Source organism: Centroberyx gerrardi, chromosome 10, assembly GCF_048128805.1.
Source record: "Centroberyx gerrardi isolate f3 chromosome 10, fCenGer3.hap1.cur.20231027, whole genome shotgun sequence".
Classification (NCBI taxonomy): Eukaryota; Metazoa; Chordata; class Actinopteri; order Beryciformes; family Berycidae; genus Centroberyx; species Centroberyx gerrardi.
In genome coordinates, this window is record NC_136006.1 from 8,580,464 (window position 1) to 8,603,120 (window position 22,657).

At 38.8% G+C, this 22,657-nt stretch overlaps 1 protein-coding gene across 3 annotated transcripts in view; it reads left to right on the forward strand.

The window, feature by feature from the left end:
* Nucleotides 1-13,966, forward strand: part of LOC139926539 (nck-associated protein 5-like) — a 68,478-nt gene extending 54,512 nt beyond the window's left edge. For 2 of the 3 annotated variants that reach the window (XM_071918289.2, XM_078286108.1), the window contains exons 12-14: nt 4,306-4,692; nt 8,137-8,232; nt 11,322-13,966. In XM_071918289.2, the coding sequence (XP_071774390.2) occupies nt 4,306-4,692; nt 8,137-8,232; nt 11,322-11,323 (485 nt within the window). In that variant the 3' untranslated portion in view covers nt 11,324-13,966. Of the gene's footprint in view, nt 1-2,615; nt 2,813-4,305; nt 4,693-8,136; nt 8,233-11,321 lie in introns of those variants that run through there. The other variant, XM_078286109.1, reaches the window with a different exon arrangement.
* The last annotated feature ends 8,691 nt before the right edge of the window (nt 13,967-22,657 follow it).

Below are 22,657 nucleotides of genomic sequence, written 5' to 3' on the forward strand. Positions count from 1 at the left end.
AAAAAAAGAAGCCATTGCCATTTATTTTAGAATTAAATTTTGACCAGTTCCTTCTTTGCCATTCAAGTTTGCCAGTTAACTTGTACTTGCACTTTTTTTGGCTCCACCCATTAAGGTTTAACTCAACCAATAAGATTATTTCTGCCTCCGAGAAATGTTTGTGTAACTAAAACTTGTGTTTCTCTCTCTCCGCATCTCCCTCTCTGCCTGAACACCTTCCCCAGCCACTAAACATTCAAACATTAGGTGTAAATCATTTGACTGTTGATGAAACAGTAAGACTAGCTTCACTTGCTACGCTCTACCAACCCTTGCCACAATCAAATGTGCAATTGGGACTTTAATTCAGTTGCAAATTGGGCCTGTATGCCTTGATCTGGGCCATATTTCCATTAGGATATACAACATGTATAATTAAACTCATTTTAATTTAAAAGTAAAATATAGAATCGCCTGTGGTGACAAAAAATGAAATTTATATTGACTTTGGGGGTTAATCACCTCATTAACATTTCAGCACTGCGCCAACTAAGCACATTAATCCAAGCTGCTGTTGAGTGAATTAACTTGAATTACCTTCAGCTCTCATTGGGAGCTTTGGTCACTTGCAGTATTTTTAAAATTTACAGTTACAGTATATAGATTTATACCATCCAGAGTTGGCATAGCATAATTGGTTGGAGGAGTTTTCAATTTGAAGATAAAGTTGTGACTTCAACAAAAATAAATACAGTACAAGCAACACTGTAAGAATGTAAACAGTTTTTCACTATAATGAGATATTGTATTTGTACATCTTTGGCTGTGGGTCTGTCATTGATCTTCACCTCTGGTTCGGCTGATCCATGTATTAGGAAGTATGAGGAAGTCTATGTGGCTCAGCTGTTGTCAATTTTCTCATCAATGTAGGAAGTCTCCTCTTAAAGGGTAATGTGTTTTCTCTCTATAGAGCATTGATGAAAGCATGAGCTGAAATGTTTGCTCCTCTAGCTCTTTTTCTTCCTTTGTTTTTCTTTATGCACGTGCACCTTTACGTTTGTCACTATGCATTTGTGTTAAAGTGATTATTTTTGCTAGATTTTTGTCCAGCAAATTTTTGGCAGTGTGCAGAATATGTCTTTAACTTTTCTTACTTTTTACATCTTTGGCTAACATATAACATTTTTGTTTTTGTTTGCAAATGTTGGCTGACATTCACTAACAAGATGCCTTGTTGAACGGATCTCAGATTTGCATCGTTTCAATTGGGAAAAAATCTGCCGGTTGCAGTGCAGTATTGTGACTCTTTTAGATGAGAAAGTGGATTCTTTAAATTTATTCAGTACATATCCTTCTAACTAAACTTATTTCACTAATGAGCAACATAGTACAACAACAACTACAGTACAGTATTCCTATACACACAGTAAGCTACATTTGAAAGAACTAATTGAAAAGTTCAACATATAGCTTGCCCTTTTTAAAATGCTGAAATCAGATGATCTTTCACAACAATGTTAGCTTGTGACTCGAAGCAGCCATTGATTCAGTTTGGGACAATTGAGAGGGGATCTGAGGAGGACTTAATCCACACAGCCTGAGTTAAGGGCTTGTTGAGAGCGATCAATTCTCAGCCTCTGTGATTCTGCCTTTCCAGGCGAGACTGTGTCACGGCGGCTCTTGTTAAGTTCCAACTTAAGACCCACCTAATCAATAATGTCCGTGTTCCATGTCTTGTCTATACAATTAGCCGCTCCTGTTTATGACAGGATGAAAATAACACATTTCATCCGTATTATTCTCCAGCACTTTGTTGCAACTTTCAAAAACAGAAAGATGAAGCTCATTTTTAATATAAACGCTATATTCACATAACAATAACAGACATCAGTGGTTGCAAACTATCTGTTTTGATCAGTGAGAACAAGCCACTGTGATATTTTCAGAGCTGGGTTGAATAGTATTTGCAAATAATTTGTTTTAACGTGCTTGGAATATGAGGTGAACAGGGTTTACCAGATCATGGCAATCAGATAGTGTAAGGGAAGTTGTCAATAACAAAAAAAGTACAATATACCAACTTGACTTTCAAATGCTGTACTTTCTGTGGTTCGCTAAACTTTCAAGCATAAATTGTTTTGGCCTATTTGGAAAATGCCACTACTGTTGGACCAATATGTGATTATTCTGCCTTGATAAATAGGTTGAAGGAGGACTAGAAATGCCTAAAATATATATTTTTATAAAATATAATATTTTTACCCTTGACTTTTTCTCCATTTCCAAGTCATTTAGCATGGTGTGACTTGCACCATCACAATTCTTGGAAACTCTATTTTCATTTGAAGAATGATCACTCAGAAAACTCAGGAGCAAAAAAGTAAAGACAAGTCAACTTTTGAGGAATCCAGAGTTGTGGTGTAAAAACTCAAGTGTGCATGATGCCTTAATTAATAAATGGGGAGCAGCTGTTGCTTTTGCTCCGTTGCTTGATTGCCTACAGGCTTCAGGCTGCAGGGTGTACATTAAAAAATGAGCCTGCTTGACAACAACTTCAGGATATCTTTTCTTGTTTTGTGTGTCAGCTCATTGGACTGATAGCTGCTGTGATACATCAAATCTGTCTGTTTCTGCAGTTTACGGCAAAACGAGAGCTAGAAAAACTCCTGGGGGAGAAGCTCTCAGCCTCTGCGGAGCTGATGCCCGCTGGATGCAGGTTCAGTGTCTCCTGGAAGAGTTGTTTTAAAAAATATGTTGTTCTCTGAGCAACAGCAAACATAAACAGCAGCGTGAAGGACCCTGACGCTGCAGATTTGAGCTGCACAGAGCTCCTTAGCTGAGAAATTTATTATTCTGTATGTGTGTCTGCTATAAACCAAGGCAGATTTTTTGCTTGCATGTATGAACAATAAAGTTCTGAATCTTGAATCTCAAAGTTGAGAAATAATGCACACAACATACCCGTAACCCTTCCCAAGTGTGTTTGACAGTTATGATTGATATGCTGCAAAAAATAAATACACTGCTTTGGCAATGTATTTGAACTTCATTTCATGCGTAATGCATTTCATACTCAGTGTGATCGATGCATGCCACTGGTCACACACCCATTAACAGTGTCCATAGTTTACAGCAGAGTGGTTCAAGTGGGCTGGCCTCTGTCGGCTGAATCATTCTCTAATATTACAGTGTAATTAGCCAGGAATCATTACCCTGCATCACACTTACATGTAATTAGATTGAACTGAACAACCATTCTTCAACTTGGCTCTAAAGAGAAAAACCTTTGCCTCATCAAAGAGTGAAAAAAATATAGACCATCTGTTGCATGAATGCTTTGAAATTACCAAAAGGCGCCACTGGTGTCAGCTGCTTAGAGCTCCCTCATGCAGCGTACAGTAATGACAATGTGGCAGGAACGACAAGGAGGCATGAGGGAAACAATCCAATCACAGTGCAGAGAAAATGTATTAAATTTGTAGTGTTGCCCTTTGATAGTGCAGTGGCCGCTACTGAATCATATCCCCGAAGTTATCATTCTGGCTTCTCATCCATGAGGATAAGAAGCACTTTAATCACCAAGTAGAGCAGCTGTACACAGATTTGTCTCGGTGACACTGGTGCAGAAACATATTGGCAACTTAGAGTCTCACACTACATATTAATTACTTCAAGACCCCACATACAGTCCAAAGTCACAGTACAAGACATGATAAACAAAAACTGACAAACTTGTTAAGTTATTTATCTTGTATCCAGACTTATCAAGCTTATTTTAGGATTTTTTTTGTGTGAAATCATCTTACTACACTGGCAGATAATTTTGCCAGTTTCAACAAATGTGACCTTTTTTCAGGATAATTTAACTTGTTTCAGGGCAAAGTGAAATTGTCTTGGAGAAAGTTTCTTGTTTCAAGATTTTATGATGATTTCTTGAAAGATTCACAATCAATTTGGCATGTATCAAGTGCAGTTTATTGAAACCAGCAAGATTATCTGCCAGTGCAGTGAGATAATTTGACTAAAAATATCACAAAAAATAAGCTTGATAGGTCTGGAAACAAGTTAAAATCACTTGACAGCTTGTCATTTTTCACAGTGAGACTACATACTGCTTTACTTACACACTCAACATTGATGTTGTTGAGACATATTCCCAATGTTATTATTATAGCTATTCATTAATAATATGACGGCACTGGAAATCTGAGAATAGTGAATCATTTTGAGTTTTTCTGCAGCACCACTTCAACCATTTACACCCTGTTGTCTCATTCCTGCTTCCCGCCGCCCTGAGCCCCTCCATCTGTTCTCCTTGTGCCGCAGGCTCCGGCTGCAAGATGCGAACGTTGGACAGTGGAATCGGGACCATCCCGCTTCCTGAATCCTGTTCCTTCTTCTCCTCCATCCTGCACCTCCTCCCCAAATCCTCATCAACCCCAGAACAGTCCCTCAGTCCTCCCAGTGCTCCCGGTTCCTCCAGTGAGGAGGTGTCTCCTTCCCCGTTGCCCCGTTGGAAAATACCGTCCGGGTTAAAGGACAGCGGCCGGACGGGGGTGCCGAACTCCCTGTCCGACTCCTCCATGACCCTCATCCAGTCAGTGCCTTTCCCCACTGTGGCCTTCCTCCAGCCCATCCAACCCCAGTCTGAACCCATTGTGACCTCTGGCAGTGTGTGTGATTCGCAGAGCAGGCTGCCCAGACCGGCCCCAGGTAAAGCCTCAAGTTAGGACTGCAGCAGTGAAGAAGCTGCTCACAGGCTTTTCTCATTTTAGTGCAGTGGAATCAATTGCGATGTGTGTTTTTTTTTACCTTTAATTTAGGGTTCGACCGATGTGGGATTTTGAAGTCCCATACATATTCATAGTATTCTGTTACATCACCACACAGCTTTTTAAGTAGGAAAATGACAGGTGATTATAATAAATGAACAGGTATTTATAATCAAATGACAGCCACAGCCAATGAGCTGTGTGAATGGTAAAGCACCATATTGGTAGGAAATGCATGTGACATGATGGGAATACTATGAATACTGATGTTTTTGGATTGAAGCTGCCAATAGATGATATTTAGTATTTTCCATTTTCCATTTTCATGCCATAAAATTGCAAGTATTCAGTGTTTCCCTCAGAATTTTATTGGCAGGGTGGAAAAACACTCTGAAACTGAATTTAAACCATGATTGGACACTAAAACTCTCCACTCCAAACCAATGCTAATGAAATTGTTCTAGGTGGGTTGGCAGCTTCTTACGGCAGGGAGATCCACCACACCACACATAACCAATGGCAGGGGAAACTCTGGGATAGATTAGAAGTTTCTAAACTCTAAATGAAGAATTAATTGACCAAAAAACACAACAGAACAATTAAATGTATAAATGAAATGTGCAAAGGAAATAAAATTTAATTGCAGAGTGTTTTTATGTAACTGTGATCAGGGAGGAACCTCCATCTATCGACACTGAACCACAGGACTGGCCAATATCCGGTATTTAATAAAAGGCCAATATCAGCTTGATATATTGTTAAATTGATATATCGGTCTAACCCTATTTTATTTATCTAGGGTAGGGTGTTGCTGGGTATATACGCTCTTTTTTTAGCACCAGCCTGATTAAATACAGTTACACACCTTCACGGCAAGGAGCTAATTTCGGAGTTCTGTAACCTTTTGACTAGACTTAATGCACTAGACTGATGCATCAAGTCATACATCAAAACCAGATGGGACCTCATACTGTTAGAGCTATAGAACAGGCTGTAGAACATCTTGCCAAATGTCACTATCCCAATTCATTTGAAAAGGGCGTATTCGATGAAAATCCCGCTCGGGTAATTTATTAAGTTATAATTCCTGTATCCATTATGAGACCATTTCAAGGACAAGGAGGGAATACATTTCATGAATGTAAAACGCAGCACATCCATTGTTTCTCAACTGACTAAAGCGTGATTGAAGTAGGACTGCGCCTGCTAGCAAATCCCTGTCTTGTTTGTGTGTCTGCTTTAGTGGCACCGGGGTGCCGGTGAGATGGAAGCAGCAAATCACTAACTTTATGTAAATACAGTCCTGAAAGCAACAGTGATCATAGTGTGTCATTACAACAACTGAAGCCCGTATCAAGGCACTAATACCTTTTATGCGAGAGGACATACTGTCGACATGCCCGCTCAGTATGCTAATCATCACCCCAGTGCAGCTTCTGCCAAAGAGAAACATTCATTTACACTGTCAAGAGGAAAGATGTATCTCAGATTAGAGGGCTTTTTAAGAAATAAATAACAGCGGTGGTTATTTATGAGTCATGTTTCACAGCGAAGCCCCAAGGGTAGTCAGTCACTGGAGACGTAGCGTGTTTTTTCGGAGGACTGCAATGTCAGTGGGGAGGCAAACTTTTACCAAATAAGCCACAGCTCAGTTAAAGCAGTTAAACTGTGTTGCAGTTGATTGACTTTTATATTGGAAACGGATTGACAGGCTATTCTCATTTAAATCACTCTTGGAAATGGATCCGGCCACAATGCTGTTCATCACACTATTCATGTTGTGGCTGGGAGGATTACATTAAAGTTGTGATGAAAAAAAAAAAAAATGAAGTCTCACATTTTATGGTTATTGCAGTAGTTGATTATGTACAGGCCTGAAAACCCCTGAGGACTGGAACCACTGCTGCAAAAAACAAAACAATTCAAAATGTTTGCGAGGTGTCAGCAGGGTTGGGCTGGTAGATCTACTGAGGCCATCTGCTTGACGAACTCCAACCCTTTCAGAGAGTGTCCAATCCATACCTGACAAAGTGTCCGAAAGACAAGACACTGAAGTCCTTCCTGACCCAGAGAGAGGGGCGGTCTGTCATTAGGCAAAGGCAGCCAGAGGGTCCCGCAAAAAACAAGAATAGAACTAATATAAACATATTTCTCATCTGTTTAAAAGAAATTGACCTACTAAAAAAACACAAAATAAAACCCTAAAAAACTAAAAACATCCCTCTTTTTGTCAATCTTAAATCATGGCCACACACACACACACACACACACACACACACACACCCCCACTCAGTCAGGCCATAGTGGTAATGGGCTATTCCACTTAGCGTCTAGTGCAATATTGCCACTTGACTTATTTTGTTTTGCCACTGCACTATTTTCTGCAAGAGATGTAAAGAACGTTTAGCAAAGCTACCCAAGTGGTGCAGAAAAAAGACGGAGGGAAATGGAAGTTCAAGTTTATTTATATAGCGCTTTAAAAAACAACACAAGTTTGTGCCAAAGTGCTTTACAGAAATTGGTTATAAAAGCCAAGAATAAAAATGCAAGGAATAAAAACACATAAGAGCAGAAAAATAAAATAAGTAGACATACACACACACACAGCCATGAGTATACATACAGTACATATCCACAGACACCTGATCAATCAAAACAAAAAGCTAGCGAGTAAAAGTGGGTTTTAAGATGATTCTTTAACGAACCAACCGAGAAATCAGCTGTTTCTAGTGTTGCTGCTAGTAATATTAGCACTGCTTCCAAGCTCAGCCTCAACTGGAAGGTAATGTATAGAAAGGATGGATTGAAAAGGGTGTATGTTGGGATTCAGGGGGCCCCATGTTTGCCTTTGCCTAGAGCCCCCAAATCATTAAGTCTGCCCCTGTCCAGAGACGCCCTAAATCCAAACCCTCTGGTGTAAAACGCACTTGTGCATCTCTCAAACAGGATTTTTTTTAAAAAGCATTGCATCAACTTTCTCATTTGACTCAAACAATGAACACTTTAAGTTGTTTGATTTCATGTTTAAACAATCAAACTGTCATTCCTTGTCTGGGAAAACTAAGCCCCGACTCCATTTGCTCAGTGTGGCGAGGGGGGTTTTGTTGTCAGTATAAAGCCAGAATTATGAATTTGTTACCTTTGCAGACGTCAGATGCATATAGTCCCTCATTGTCACTCTAATCTCCTGCCACTTTGAATGCAGAATTATAATTTTGCTATCTTGTGAAGACGTCAGATTTTAGTCCGTCAGTGTCACTCTGTTCTCCTCTCTCCGCATCTGCTGCCTCGTCTCGACAGGAGAGGGAATGACGAGTGACTGCTAAGAACGCCTCAGTGAAGTGAGTTTTGTTGTTTCGTTCTTTCTTTTTATCCGCTCTTGTAGGTGGAATGGAACCAAAGAAGATGACCTATATCAAAGCAAAGACCAGATCCGCTCCGAGCCAACAGAAAGAGCAGACCAGACTCCAGCTTGCCAACTGTAAGAAACAAATCTCTGGAGTAGATTTATGGCAAGTGGCACATTTGGACCAACAACAACAAAAAAAACAATCTTGTGGTCTTTTGTGGCCCGTTTTTTCATTTCACTCATCAAGTCGTTGACTAGTGAGTGTGTTTTGTCCTGTGGGCCTGGTCAGTGGCCTACTGCAGAGGTTTTGGACAATATTTTTCACTGACGGTTTCAACCAAATTTCACACCAGCACACAATTCACACATACGTCATTATTTGTAAATAATATGTCATTTATTTGTTGATAGGTAGACCATGGTTAGGGTTTTGAGTGAGATGTGATCAAAACTGATACCGTTATTTTTGTATTGAAGCTGCCGATAGCTGATATTTTGTGCCAATATATTTAACATATATATATTTTTTTTTCCATTTTAATGCCCTAGATTTCCAAGTATTAAGTGTTCCCCTCAGAATTTTCAAAATTTCAGGGTGGAAAAGCCTCTGAAACTGTTATTTTGACCATCATGGGACACTAAAACTCTCCATTGAAATCTAGACTACTGACATTCTTTTAGGGTTAGTGCAACAAATTAATTTACAACAAACACTACTGAGCAATTAAATGACTAAATAAAATGTACAAAGAAATTAACCTTTCATTGCAGGTTTCACAGTGTTTTCATGTAGCTACAGTCAGGGAGGAGCCTCCATCATATCAGCAGTGGATGATATTGATATTGATCTGATATTTGATAAAAGCCCAATATCGTCCTGATATACCGGTCTAACCCTAATCACACTGCCAGTAAGGCAAAAGTGACAATCAAAAGGATCCATGACCAAAATAATCGGATATATTATGTAATTTCTGATTTAAAAAACAAAAACAAACTTGTCATCTGAATAAGCTGTGGGTATAAAAGCCCCCATGGGACCTAGAGTCAAACTGAAATAAAAAAATAAAAAGTTAATTATTTTTTTAGCTGTGATAACCTGCTTGGAAACACTTTCTCTAGCTAAGAATATTCTATAAACGTCTGACTGAATATGGATTTACTTTAGTGTGGAAAGCCCCTGTGTATTTCACCACAAAGCCGCTCACTATTTCCCTTCAATATCCTCTTCCAACCTGGAATAATAATACCAGTGTGCTGTGGATGTTGCTGTTATTGTTAAGACTTGGGCTAGCCTGAAGCCTCAGTTTCAAGTGTTACGCTTGTCATCAATTACTTATATAGATTGTGTATGTAAATGTAAAATTCATAAATAACGGAACATAAACAAGCAAATGACCATTTCATCCATATGCAATTTCCCCTTCTGACAGCTAAGTTGCTAACAGAATCATCCAAACCTGAGTCTTATATTTGCAAATAATTCTTAGTGCTTGTTTTATCCCGCTTCAAGTACCAGATGGGTGGGGTTTACTGCGTCAGGACAATTCAGATAGTGTCAAAGAAGTTTTAAATCCCAAAAAAGCATACATTGAATTTCAAATACTTACTTGTGCTTGTCTAAACTTTGTGGCACTTATTGTATTGCTCTGTGTTGTGAATCCCACCCATCTGGTACTTAAGCAGGCAAATGACTCGTCTGATGGCATCAAAACCGCATCGAAATACATAATCCTCACATGTTCACACCCAATATTTTCAAATTCCGTATCTTAAAGTATCTTCAAGAATCATTTTCTGTAACTTGCAGCAGTTTTCTAGATGAACACAAATGATTTTCTCTTCAACACCTTTGTTGTTGTCGTAAAACATCTTTGCGTACTGAAAGGTAAGATCGAGTACGGCCAACGCTTCATACTTTCTCAGCGGCTCAACTCTTTATTCACTAGAGATCAAGATTAATGCAGGATCTGCATTCATTAGCAATGCAAAGCATATTCAAATTTCGCCTTTCAATGCCGTAGCTGTAACTTTTACTTTTGTTACTGGTAGCTATAAAAAAAATAATAAAATCTTTATCTGCCACTATGCACTCTATGCACTCTATGCATTGCCTCTATGCACTGCCTCGTAGCACCTATGTCCTGTTGGACCAGAACTTAGCTTTATGGCACTTACTCTCGTTGTTCTCTCCTGACTAGGTCCTTGCTTGTGTTGTATTAAAATCTCATGTGTACGTCGCTTTGGATAAAAGCATCTGCCAAATGGGAAATTGTAAATTGTAGTTGTAAACGAGGCTGTAAGGAAAGTGCAATAATTTAATATTTTCACACTGAAAAACAATGCACTTTGCTTCAGAACACATAACTACACTTAAAGTAAACTAAACTTTTCTGTATACATCTTTCTTGACCCCCCCTCCCCCCTCCCCCCTCTCCCTCATCCCACCAACACACACACACACACACACACACACACACACACACTCATACACATAAAAGTTCGATGTTGCCTTTGGGTCTGTTGATTTTTGAATACCTAAATCTTCAGAGTAATATACAAATACAATATACAAATTATACAAATTTGTAACACTCTATATGACCTTATAACACATTCACAGCACCTGGAAAAAAGGGCTTCATAGCAGCTACAGTGGTTCAAACCTCATGTCAGCTTTAGTAAAATGGCTGAAGTGTGTGGGAAAGTCCTGTTGCTGCACATCAACATGCAGGGCAGCAGGTGCGTACAAATATCATCTCTGCCCAGCGTAATCAAATCACAAATTGTTCCTTCCATTTGCCCATATGGCTAAAACCCCTATAGGCTGATTTACCGCTTTCATGTTATTGAAGTCATCGCAAACTGTAATTTGAGGTATTGAGCAGTTGGTGGAAAGAGTTGTTGACTTTACTTTGTATAAATCGATGGAATTGGATGCGAGAGTTGTTTTCCAATATGCTATTTAACCATTTTGGGGGGGGGAAATCGTACCTGAAATTCACCTTTTCAACAGCTCTAAAACAGAGAAAATCCAGCCTGTAAAAGTGTTATCATTTTGTCACCTAATGCCTTTCAAAAAACACTTTCATTTGTTTTAATTTTGTGTCATATCAATTTCTAACAATGGCGGATATTTCACTTTGGAACAAAACTGTTCAGATTTGTTTTCATGGCACAGTGTTGCAGAATCTCACTCTGTTCCCCATCTTCTATTCCAGAGCTGATTATGAGCTGAATGAGTCGATCTGAAGCGAGGAAGCAAGCAATCAGTTGGATTATTGTTCTCACACACAGGGACGGTCCCCAAATCCCCGGGTTTGGACGCTGCGTCTGTGTACCAGGATGAAACACCCAGGACTGGACGACTCGTGAGCTTGGACTTGTAAGGTTCCATCTGCGCTCAGTGTGGGTTTTGAGCATGTAGAGGGCTTTCAGGTGACGTAACGCACCCTCTGGAGGCCATATTGGAGGAACACATCTCTTTGGCATCAGTGGCTGTGAGCAGCTGACTGGATTTCTAAACGTACAACTCGGCCATCTCAACAGAATTCACTAGATGTGGTTTATTTCTGTTGTTGCTGTTCTGTTTGACTGGGAACTGATCATTTCGCCACTGACAAATCTGACTGATTTTGTGTTTAGATAATGTTAGCTTGTTAGCCAAACATCACGGTAAACACACCTGATTTGTACACAAGCTTTGTAGAAACTAGTGGTAGTAGTAGTTGCATGCTAACATAAACATCAGTTGGTTTGATATGTAAAAAAAAGTGAAAAAATCAGTTGTTAGTTCAGGTTAACTGAGCTGACTCTTAAGTTTCAACTCAGAGTGTTTTGGAGAAGAGGCTAGCGCTAAAAACAAGACAGTTTCCTGTGCCACAGTAAACCTACATTTGGAAACAAATTATCAGACTATTCACTTTTACTTATAACTTTACTGAACTGACCTACAGCCCCACCACAACAATCTTTTTCAGGTATCTCTCTTTTTCTAGCCTGGTTGTTATATATTTAGTAATTCTTTGCATACAGCAAATTCTCCAGTGGACCTCCATGATGGCTGCAGATGTAGTTGCCAAATTTGTGACACAACTGCAAAGCCTCTATTCTATTTTCTACCAACTTAAATAAACATTTTAATAAGTGAAAGTTCATGTGAAGACCTAATTATAGAGCTAGAATATTTATATATAATCCAAAATATCAGGTGGAACCTTATAAAGCCAAGATTACAAACTAGGATTGTCATCCTGAAAATATCTACTGTACAGCACTAGCCACTGATTGCTATTCATTAGCCCTATTACTGATTCAGTAATTTTCTTGGAAGTGTGCACTGATTTGTTAAACTTTAATTTATTTGTTGTCACAATGTTAATAATAAGAACTTGCATGCAACCGCCCTCAGGCTTATTCTGACAGGAGAAATGAAGATGCAAGCTGATGTCCATCAAATGAAGGGTTTCATTACAAAACTCTGTGTATCCATTTGGAATTGCATTGCTCAGTATTTATAAAAAATATAACAGATCATCTGATATGTCACTGTTTTGTAAGCAAATGTCTTAAAAAAAAATAATCCATAGCGATCATTTTGAAGAGGTAGGTGCCACATTTTTAAAATGGCGGATGTCTAATTTCTGAATGAAACTCTTCACACAGTATATACATTGTTTTGACATATTCCACAGTTATGACATCAAGTTAAACCAGTGAGTATGTTGCATGTAACCTTAGTTATGTATCATCTAGGCACATTGTGGACATTGCTGTGCTAGCTCAGGGAAAAATACCATTTGTTGTCTCTGATAAACTTGATAGATGCTGTGGATATAATGAATATGGTTCAACTTCGACTTCGACCTTAACTATGTACAACCGTTGAATACGATAGATTTCACTTTAACGGTTTATTACCTGAACTCAATATTTTTCTCGTGCCACTTTTTGTCTGTACATTTACCTGTAAGATATTGCACCATGGCTGCTCAGCTTCTCTCTCTATTACGTACGCTGTGTTCTTTATAGTAATGTTGTTGGTGTTATGAATGCATCCCGACATATTTGACAGTCTTAGCTGCTTTGAGATGTTTTCCTCTCCCACCTTTGTCGCTTCCCTGCCTCTCACCTGTAGATATTTGCCAAAATATATTGCCAAACACTCAGCTAATCACAGTATACAGGAAATGAATGCAACCGAATCTACATATCAGATTTGTCATGATAACTATAGCCATATTCTTTTGAAGTACTAGTTTACAGTTTAACATTGATGTACTGCGAAGCACTGTAATGTTGCACAATATCATTATATCATATCGTTCGGGTCTGATTTACCTCTTCTTTGATCTTCGCTCACTTGCTACATCTATTTGTCGAACGTAATGTTTGTAAGTTTGCAGTGGTGTTTATGGCAATAGCAACACACACACACACACATGTAATAAATGAAATATGTAGCGTATACAGGTGAGACAAGGTGTTAATGGATCAGGGATCAGGTCTGCTGTATCGATACGGGTAGATGGAGCATGGGCTGTTTGTTTTGATATGATGAAGAGTGTCACTCTCGCAAGAGTATTGTATTTTTCTAGCATTTACTCTTATGTATTAATGCCCTGTATTTGTACTCAGCACAGATAATTGTGTAATTGACCATTCTTGCACATATTGTTACTCACTATTACAGTAATTCCCCTTTTAAATGTTCTTTTTTTTTTTTTTTTGCAGAACCCAATAACAGTGATGTTCTTGTGTGACGGTCACGTTAGCTGTATGAATTAAGAATTGTATATGACCGGTATTCTTTGTTTTATGTAAAAGCAGAAAGAAAAAAATAAACTATTTCAATACTTACACAACAGTAAGGACGCTGGCTTTCGGTTCCTCTTAGTTGAATAAATTGCAGTGGCTGTTATAAGCATCAGAAAGCTCCAGGTGTCATTTTATGCTAACAAGGGATTTGAATTTCCACTCCAGACTCCAGTCCTGTACTTGCCAGCATGATAGATGGACGCGCTACAGAGGACAGCGAGTCCAACTGACTTTTCCAACTCTGCTACAACTACAAGCAATATTTTTTCATTAACTTCAAAATGAACAACTACCCAAATGACTGAGCAGCATGTCATGAGTATTGGATTGATATCAGGTTTTATCATATTGGAAAGCGACCCGCTACTGGGCAACGATGCTGTCGGATGAAAATCATGTTCACCACCAGTCAGAAGTTTGGACACACCACATTTTTCTTTATTTTTTACTATTTTTCACATTTTAGAATAACAGTAAAGACATCAAAACTATGAAATTACACAAATGGAATTATGCAGTGACCAAAAAAGTGTTAAACAAATCAAAACTATCTTATATTTTAGATTCTTTAAAGTAGCCACCCTTTGCCTTGATGGAAAGGCAAAGGCTTTGGAAAGAAATTCATACATAGCATCAACTTCACTATTTATATTTGTCTAAAAAAGTAATTTCAAGCATTTAAGCATAAGCCTTTAGATCAAAATGGCTTTAAGAGAATGAGAAGCATAGTCATTCAGTCAGTTGTGTCCAAACTTTTGACTGGTAGTGTATGTGCAAAAAATCTTTCAGGAATGAATAATGCTTAGCTACTTTCTTTAATGGCATCCATGTATTTTTGAAATCATACAATGGGGTTTTCACAGGCTTCGAGGGCCAGAGGGTTACGAAATTCACATAATACAAATTCATGTCGAGGAAGAGCTCAGGCATCTTCAGATAAATTATTTCTAAAATCTTGAAATGTTCGGAGAGTCCACATAAAGGCAGGAAACCGGGGTGAGGGGGGGAGAAAAACTCCATAACAGCAGCCAAAGGAGAATTTCCCCTGCTCCGGCCAAGGGAAACGTTTAGGCATACGAGGTCTCAGGCCATCTGGTCCTGTCAAATTTCTGAACTCACCTCCTCTGACCTCCGTACTACTCAGAAACCCGTCACCCACTGGGTTCCACTGCAACATATTGGATCTGAACATGGGCGTCACACATGGGACACCAGACGGGGTCGGACACAGCCTTGACTGTCGTTACACGGGGCAGTTCACATGTTTAGGCAAGTCACTGACTCTCTTTTTCCAGAGCGATTTACAGTGAGTGAGCAGCAACTATCAAGCTCATTACCTCCGCCAAGGAGGTTATGTTTTCGGTGCCGTTTGTTTGTTGTTTGTTTGTCTGTTAGCAGGATTACGGAAAAACTACTGGCCCGATTTTCATGAAACTTCGTGGAAGGGTGTAGCATGGGCCAAGGAAGAACCCATTAAATTTCGGAGCGGATCCGACTCACGAACAAGCAATAATAGCACGAACCTTGGCGGAGGTCTGCGCTCTCTGAGTGCCCTTCTAGTTTTGTGATATTTTTTGTCAAATTATCTCACTGCACTGGCAGATAATCTTGCTGGTTTCAATAAATTTCACTTGAGACATGCCAATATGACTTCTTTCAAGAAATCATCATAAAACAATGAAGAAAATCTTGAAACAAGAAACTTTCTCCAAGACAATTTCACTTTTACCAAGTAAATGTCCTGAAACAAGTTACATTATCCTGAAAAAAAAAAGTCAAATTTGTTGAAACCGGTAAAATTATCTGCCAGTGTAGTCAGATGATTTAAAAAAAAAAGTCTGGATACCAGATGAAATAACTGCAGTAAGTTTGTCAGTCAGTGTTCACGATTGTTTTAGTTCTCTAATGGGTTCTGTCTCTAAAGTCTCCCTCTCTCTTTTCCAGCCTCTTTCCAAAAAACAAAGATTTGCCATCTTGTAGGAAACAGCTACAGTATTTTAAACTTCTCACTCTGACAGTTAGGCCAACTTGTTGCCATAGCAACAAAGTTCTTAAACCAAGCTTAGCCAGGGGGGAGGGGCTAACTTTCTTACCTCAAAATAAGTCAGTCTTAATTTTTATGCAACAGTCTAAATTAGACTAATCTAACTTGAGAATCTAAGACCAGTCTAAGGCTTAGACTGGCATAAATTTAGACTTAGTGTCTTGCTCAATGGGATTGAACCTGTAAACATTTGGTTATGACGAGCGCTAGGCCGCCATGCCGCCCCCATTCATCATTCACATTTGTGCTAAAAAAGAGCATGCTCGCCCTGCAAAACTTCCCTAGATAATTAAAAGCTTCCAAAGTCTTATATAGGGCAACTACTACACAAAATTATAGGTAAGCACATGTAGGTCAAATTGATAAATAATCTGTGGTACTTGCTTTTTCTCAGTTTACTACAGTATATACAGTGTGGCGTGATTAATTGTAAAAGATTTTGACAGAATAAGAGTGGAAATTAGTCTAAATGCAGTATACTGAACAGTCTGCTCTAGATTGTGGGCCAGACCCATCAAGTCTGTAAAAACAAGCCCGGTCTCCTGAAATTCGAGGAATAAGCACAATGTCTTAAAATGCAAATACATGCTTTGTGCACGAGAAGAGTGAAAAATACGTTTTCCCACCACAACAAGAATTACTTGAAGGAGACACGACTAGAAACAGGCAGTAGTTTGATATTGAACAAGTGTGGTAGAAAATATGAGTGTTGTGATCGGGGTGGTGGATGGGCGTAAACATTGGCTTTCAACTCCGATGACCTGACTTCAATTCCCAACTCATGCAAAGACATTTTCTACTGTGAGTGAAGTTTTACCTTTTAGCGAAAGTATTCTTATGTAATCATGACCAAAACCTAACCTTAACCAAATTTTTAGTTGCTTAACCCTTAAACCTAACCTTAAAACCAAAGTTGTTTTACTTGCCTAACCTTAATCATTAGCTAATATTTTTGCATGACGAACATGTGAAAATGGCGTGTCCAAGTTGTCATTTTGTCACTTAATCCAATTTGTGGTGGAGGAATGTAATCTTCACATAATTCATGTCTACAACATATAATCTGCATTTCAGAGTTTGTGCTCACTTCACGATATTTTCTGAGACTGTGTGAAAACAGGAAGTGAGGTAGGAAGTTGCTCTGACGCTGCAGCTGATTCGTTGAGACTCACACCGAGCCTTAACTATGAAATGATAGAGACTCGATTCCAGAGCCTGAGGGTGTGTCTGCAGAGGAAAGAAATTAATTTAACTTAAAATTTTAGTGATAGGTAGGAATGAAGTCTTTGGGTGTAACAGCAAGTTGGAGAGTTTCTCGGCGTTGGTGGAGGTTTGCGCTCTCTGACTGTTTTCTAGTTGCTTATAGATCGGTTGTTTAAAAGGAGGGTTGAGTCTTCTTCTTCCGTTCAAAACTCTCCTCCAAAAATGACATGATAAACTCTGCCTGGTTTGACCTGTTCTCCTCCTCATACCTCTTGTTTCCCTGCTATGTTATCAGATTTACATTCAGAATTTACATTTCAGCCATTTAGCTGACTCTTTTATCCAGAACAACTTGCATATCGTCGCTGTCCAGAGAAAACCTTGTATCTCCAAAATGTTGACTTTTCAGGAACTAAGAAATAGCTTTGTTTTCTCATGTAGGAATTTTAACCAATGCTACAGTTGAAGTGCTTCGTTCCAAAAAAAACATTATATTCACTTTGGAGCATTTTTGTTCCTAAAAAACAGAACTGTCTTGTGATCGAAGGTCTTAAAATGACTCATAGCTTTAATGGATGCCCATAATGAGAGAGGAGAGGAGAGAGAAAGGTCTTAATTTTTTCAACTGCTGGATATCTCATTTTGGAATGAAACTCCTCAGTTGCAATTGTTGTAAATTGCTGCAGATTAGAACATCAGCTAAATGCCCAAAATGCAATTTATTCAGAACAATTTGCATATCGTCGCTGTCAAGTGAAAACTTTGTATCTCCAAAATGTCGACTTTTCAGGAACTGAAAAGAAAGCTTTGTTTTCAGCTTAACCACCATGCATTTTTGAGTTTATCCAATGGGGCTTGAAAGGGTATAGAGGAGTATTGAATCCTTCAATTGGAGTTAAAACATGAAAATCACCAAGATTGGAGTTACAGGGTTTTCACAGAACAACAGCGATATATGAGTTCAGTGTCTTGCTCATGGACACTTGCGTCACTGTGGCACATGACTGTTGACCAACACATGTCCTGCTGCGAGGATTGAATCTGTGACCTCTCAGTTACAGGACAGTGTCTCTCTGACAGGTTTGTGAAGGTCAGTTCATGAGGCCAAATGGAAGCGAGCGGCTATATAGAAAATTTTAGAGCTACTTTCTAACTTTCAGATAATGGACTTAACTGCAAATTGGGTAAACAAACAACCTCTGTGGAAAAGGTTCGTGTAACCTTGTGCTGTCTGAGTAAATGGTTTAGCCCCGGAGTCTTATTCCCCTTGACATAATGGCTTCCCTTTGATGTATAGGTACTGATTCAACAAGGCGTGCCTCATGACCCTCTTCCAAAGACAAAAAAAAAGTCTGTTCTTGGAATTATGAATTTAGTGTATTTCAGAACCTTACTTCTTCTCTTAGGATCCTGGGCACATACTGTATGCATGAGGCCTTCTTTTTTTCAGTAGGAGTTTAGTCTTCCTCGATTAGTACTGCTGTTTTAAAACGCTCCGTGCATAATGTCTCCCAGTGTGCCATCAGTTATGTTATCACACTGTGGCACTCTTGTTCAGAAACTGTCATACAGAATAGCTGCAGCTGGTACACACTGCTATGCTAAAGTGTGGGATGGCGACTTAACTGCAGTGCTGCACCCACTGCCGATGAGTGACAAAAAGCAAAAGGCATTTCTTTCTATTCTATTTAAAAAAAAAACAACATTATACTGTCAATGTAGGAATTTTAACCAATGCTGCAGTTGAAAGGGCTTCATTCCAAAATGCTTTATATCCACTTTGGAGAATTTTTGTTCTAAAAACAGAACTGTCAAGTGATCGAAGGTCTTAAGATGACTCATGGCTTTAATAGATGCCTGTAATGAGAGAAGAGGGGAGAGAAAGGTCTTCATTTTTTTCAATTGCTGGATATCTCAGTTTGAAATGAAACTCGTCAGTTGCAGTTGTTGTAAATTGCTACAGATTAGAACATCAGCTAAATGCCCAAAACGCAATTTAAATGACCATTAGCTGATTTCAAGTTCTAATTAAATAGGAATTCATAACATTTAAGTGCGTCTTAATGTGTAATTATCCAAGTTTGAATTAAGCTGATTAACACAGTAAGACACAAACAACTCCTTGATGCAGCTTTTGACGAATTTCGTCCACTAATTAAAAAGGTTTATCTTTAAGACTCTGCAGGAAACATTAAAAAGTAGACGGAAAGAAGAAAACGTGACATAGCAAAAAACTAGAAACATCCTTTGTCTTGAGACTAGTAAACAATGACAAAGTATAAGGCCATCTTCCTTTGTTGCAGATCAGCGGTTCGCTCTCATCTCGGTTTTGTTCTGAACTGAAAATCCTCTTACTCTTCATGCAGCAGTGTGCTGGCAGGTGTAGTCGGGCATATACAGTACAAATTAGTTTGGAGTCTGGAAAGAACAGGTTGATATGGTGTCAGGGCTCGGCGGCGGGGAGCACAGTCATGAGGCAGAGTTGACCAGAAACTGCAGACCCAGGTTTCAACCCTATATTAAATATTAGCCCACACTGTTCACTTCTGAAAAGGCTAATCCATCTTTTGAATTTGTGAAAGAGTATCCAACCGATTTTTTCCCCAAGTGTCACAGACAGTGTTATTAGTTTTTCAAAAGCCTTTTTAAAAACGCTTCACTCCACAGAACCTTATCGCCGCGCCTTTTGCGACAGATTCTTGTGCCACATGCTGAAGTGTACCGCAGCGCGCCTTTTCTGTTTACCTCCAACTTATGATGCATCTAACTGGCTGCGGTTTTTCTTCAGGCTCATGTTGTTTTAAGTCTTGTTTTATGGTTTGTTTGTGAAAAGCAGAGCCTCGGGTGTCCCGCGATAAACTCTGGTTGACTCATCCCTGTCTTCCCCTTTTCCCTCCACCCACATCCTATTACAAACAATTTTCATCTAAATCTGACATTAGCGGAGTTAGTTACCTTTGCGCTGCGTGAAAGCTCCTGTGGCCTTTGTGCCATTTGTGTCAGTGTGTGCTGTGAGACTCTTTAAAGCTGCTACCAGAAGAGAAGACAAACATACAGAAGAGGTAATGTGAAACTTGTGTAAGGAGGCGAGTTATTTTTCCACGTTCATCAGGAACCAAATCCAGGTCAATCAAAACGGCGGTCTCTCACTTCATATTAAGGGATGCTCGCTCGCCCGGTGTTACAGTCTCGCTAAGCTTTGCTGCAGTGACTAATCTATGTGTGACCAAAAAAACAGATATTTTGCTGGCGAATATTTCATTAACAGCTAGATTTAGCTAGCAAAGCAGCTTTGCGTAACAGATGTGGAATTTATTCAGTTTGTCCAGTACTAAGGAAACGACGCTCTCTCACCTCGTAGTGAGTGATGCTCACTCGCCTTGCAATGTGTGTGTTTGCAACTACAGTGGTTAATCTGTGTGACACCTTATCCTGATTATTCCAGGACTGTAGTAGTTTAAATTACAGCAACATTTGATGCTGCACACCTAGCTAGGCGCTGTGTGACTGGACAGCATCTGGACTTGTTTAGGAATTTGTTCACCTACAAACAAGTAGAGTGAAGGAAATCCACTTCTTGTTTTGGTTGAGGCTCCTCCTTTGTGCCGTAAATCAATCCTGCACATTTCGCAGGGACTCGTACCCGGGGACGCAGAGCAAACACACAGAAAGCAACACAGAGAATAAACCAATTTTAATGCCGATGGTCTCATTTTTCTACCGCCATTACACTGTGCTATCAAAATTAATTTGAGGATGATATATTGAGGTAAATATTCTTCATGCAGGGGCTTTAAGTCGTTTAGGCTACATGTCTCTGCACCAGTGTCACTAAGACAAATTATCGTACATTTATTGAACTTGTGGTGAACAAAATGATTCAGACTCTGAAACATTTCTCATCACCACTAAAGAAATTTACATAATATAAAGTTTTAGCAACAGGCCTATGCTAATTTTTTAATTTTTTATTTTGACATATTTAACTAAAATGGATTGGTCTGAGAGAGAGTTGTTGTAACTTTTTGACAACCTAAAAAATGATGATACATGATCTGTTTAAAGTGACTGCACACCAGTGAACATTATCTAAGACTACAGGAGCATGCAGTAAAGATTTATTACATTTACTGAACGTTGCTGATGTTTTAATTAAGTTGCAACACACACATGTGCCACTGCAACTGTCTCTGTTTCTCTCTCTTTGAACAGAGGCTTGATTTCAACATGACTAACTTGTTGAATAATAGCACAAATACATAAATAATAACATAAATACATAGATATAATATCATTTTGATGTATGTTTTGACATAAATTCAGCATCTCGGAGTAACTTTCACTGTCAAATGTTATTTAGCTGTGACTTTTTAGTTCTAATCATGATTCTCCCAACTTTTCTGCCCTTATTCTTATATGACCTATGACCCAAGCTTAGGGATAATGTCACAACCCAGATATTATGTTTGTCTATTCCTTCTAACTCTCTCTCCATACACTGAGTTTAAAAAAAATAGAAGAATCTCATCTCATGAAATAAACTGACCAGGGGAAACTGGGTAGAAGTTATGATATTTTACAGATTTCAGCTATTAGGCTAAAGTGGGAAATGGGTATAAAAGTGACACATACTGTAGGTTAAAGAAGGATTTGGGACAGCTGAGGCTTGGGTGGCAAAAGGGAGAGCAGTGCTATATTAGCCAATATTTCAATATAGAGTCTAATCTGTATGGAGTGAGCAGCTAGCACAAGAAAAAAAAACTCTTATTCAACAAACATCTGAGGATATTGGGCTAAATAAGACAAGCTGCAGAAGAGCAGAGTGAAGCCTTCTGGGAGAGATAATTGACTTCTTGCTTCTTTTTGACAATAAGATGAAACTTTATTGATCCCAGTGGGGAAATTAGGTCGCTGCAGCAGCATTAGTGATAGGATTCAGCATGGAAAAAGAAAGCACGTGAATAGAAGACAAAATAAGTGATAAAACAAGGAATATATATTAAAAACAGTGAAGCCTTAAAATAGAATGTAAACAACTGCAGAGTTATACCTGGTGACACTTTGAATACACGTTATGTAGATTGTATTGATGGGAAATATGGAGAGGCAGTATTGGATTAATAGCATGTATAGATTAAGTTACAGTTGTTACATACAGATGATAATTAAAGGGACATTTTAAAGAAATGAAAACAATCATGTAATATATGCTATAGCTTACTGTAATTCATATGTTTTTTTGTATATGGCTTATTTTGAAATAAGCTTCAAAAGAGCAAACTAAAGCCTTTTTTATGAGATTCTTAACTGTGTTGGGGGGGGGTAATTACTTGAAATCTTTGATGAAAGTGGGATGATGAAGACTGTTGAAAGTACCTCGATATCAAAGAGTCTGACGCCATTTACTCCAAACACTCTTAAAAAGCTTTGACTTTTTTTTTTGGTTGGATCACATGGTACGAAACGTAGGCTTTACCTCAGCCGAGCATCCCA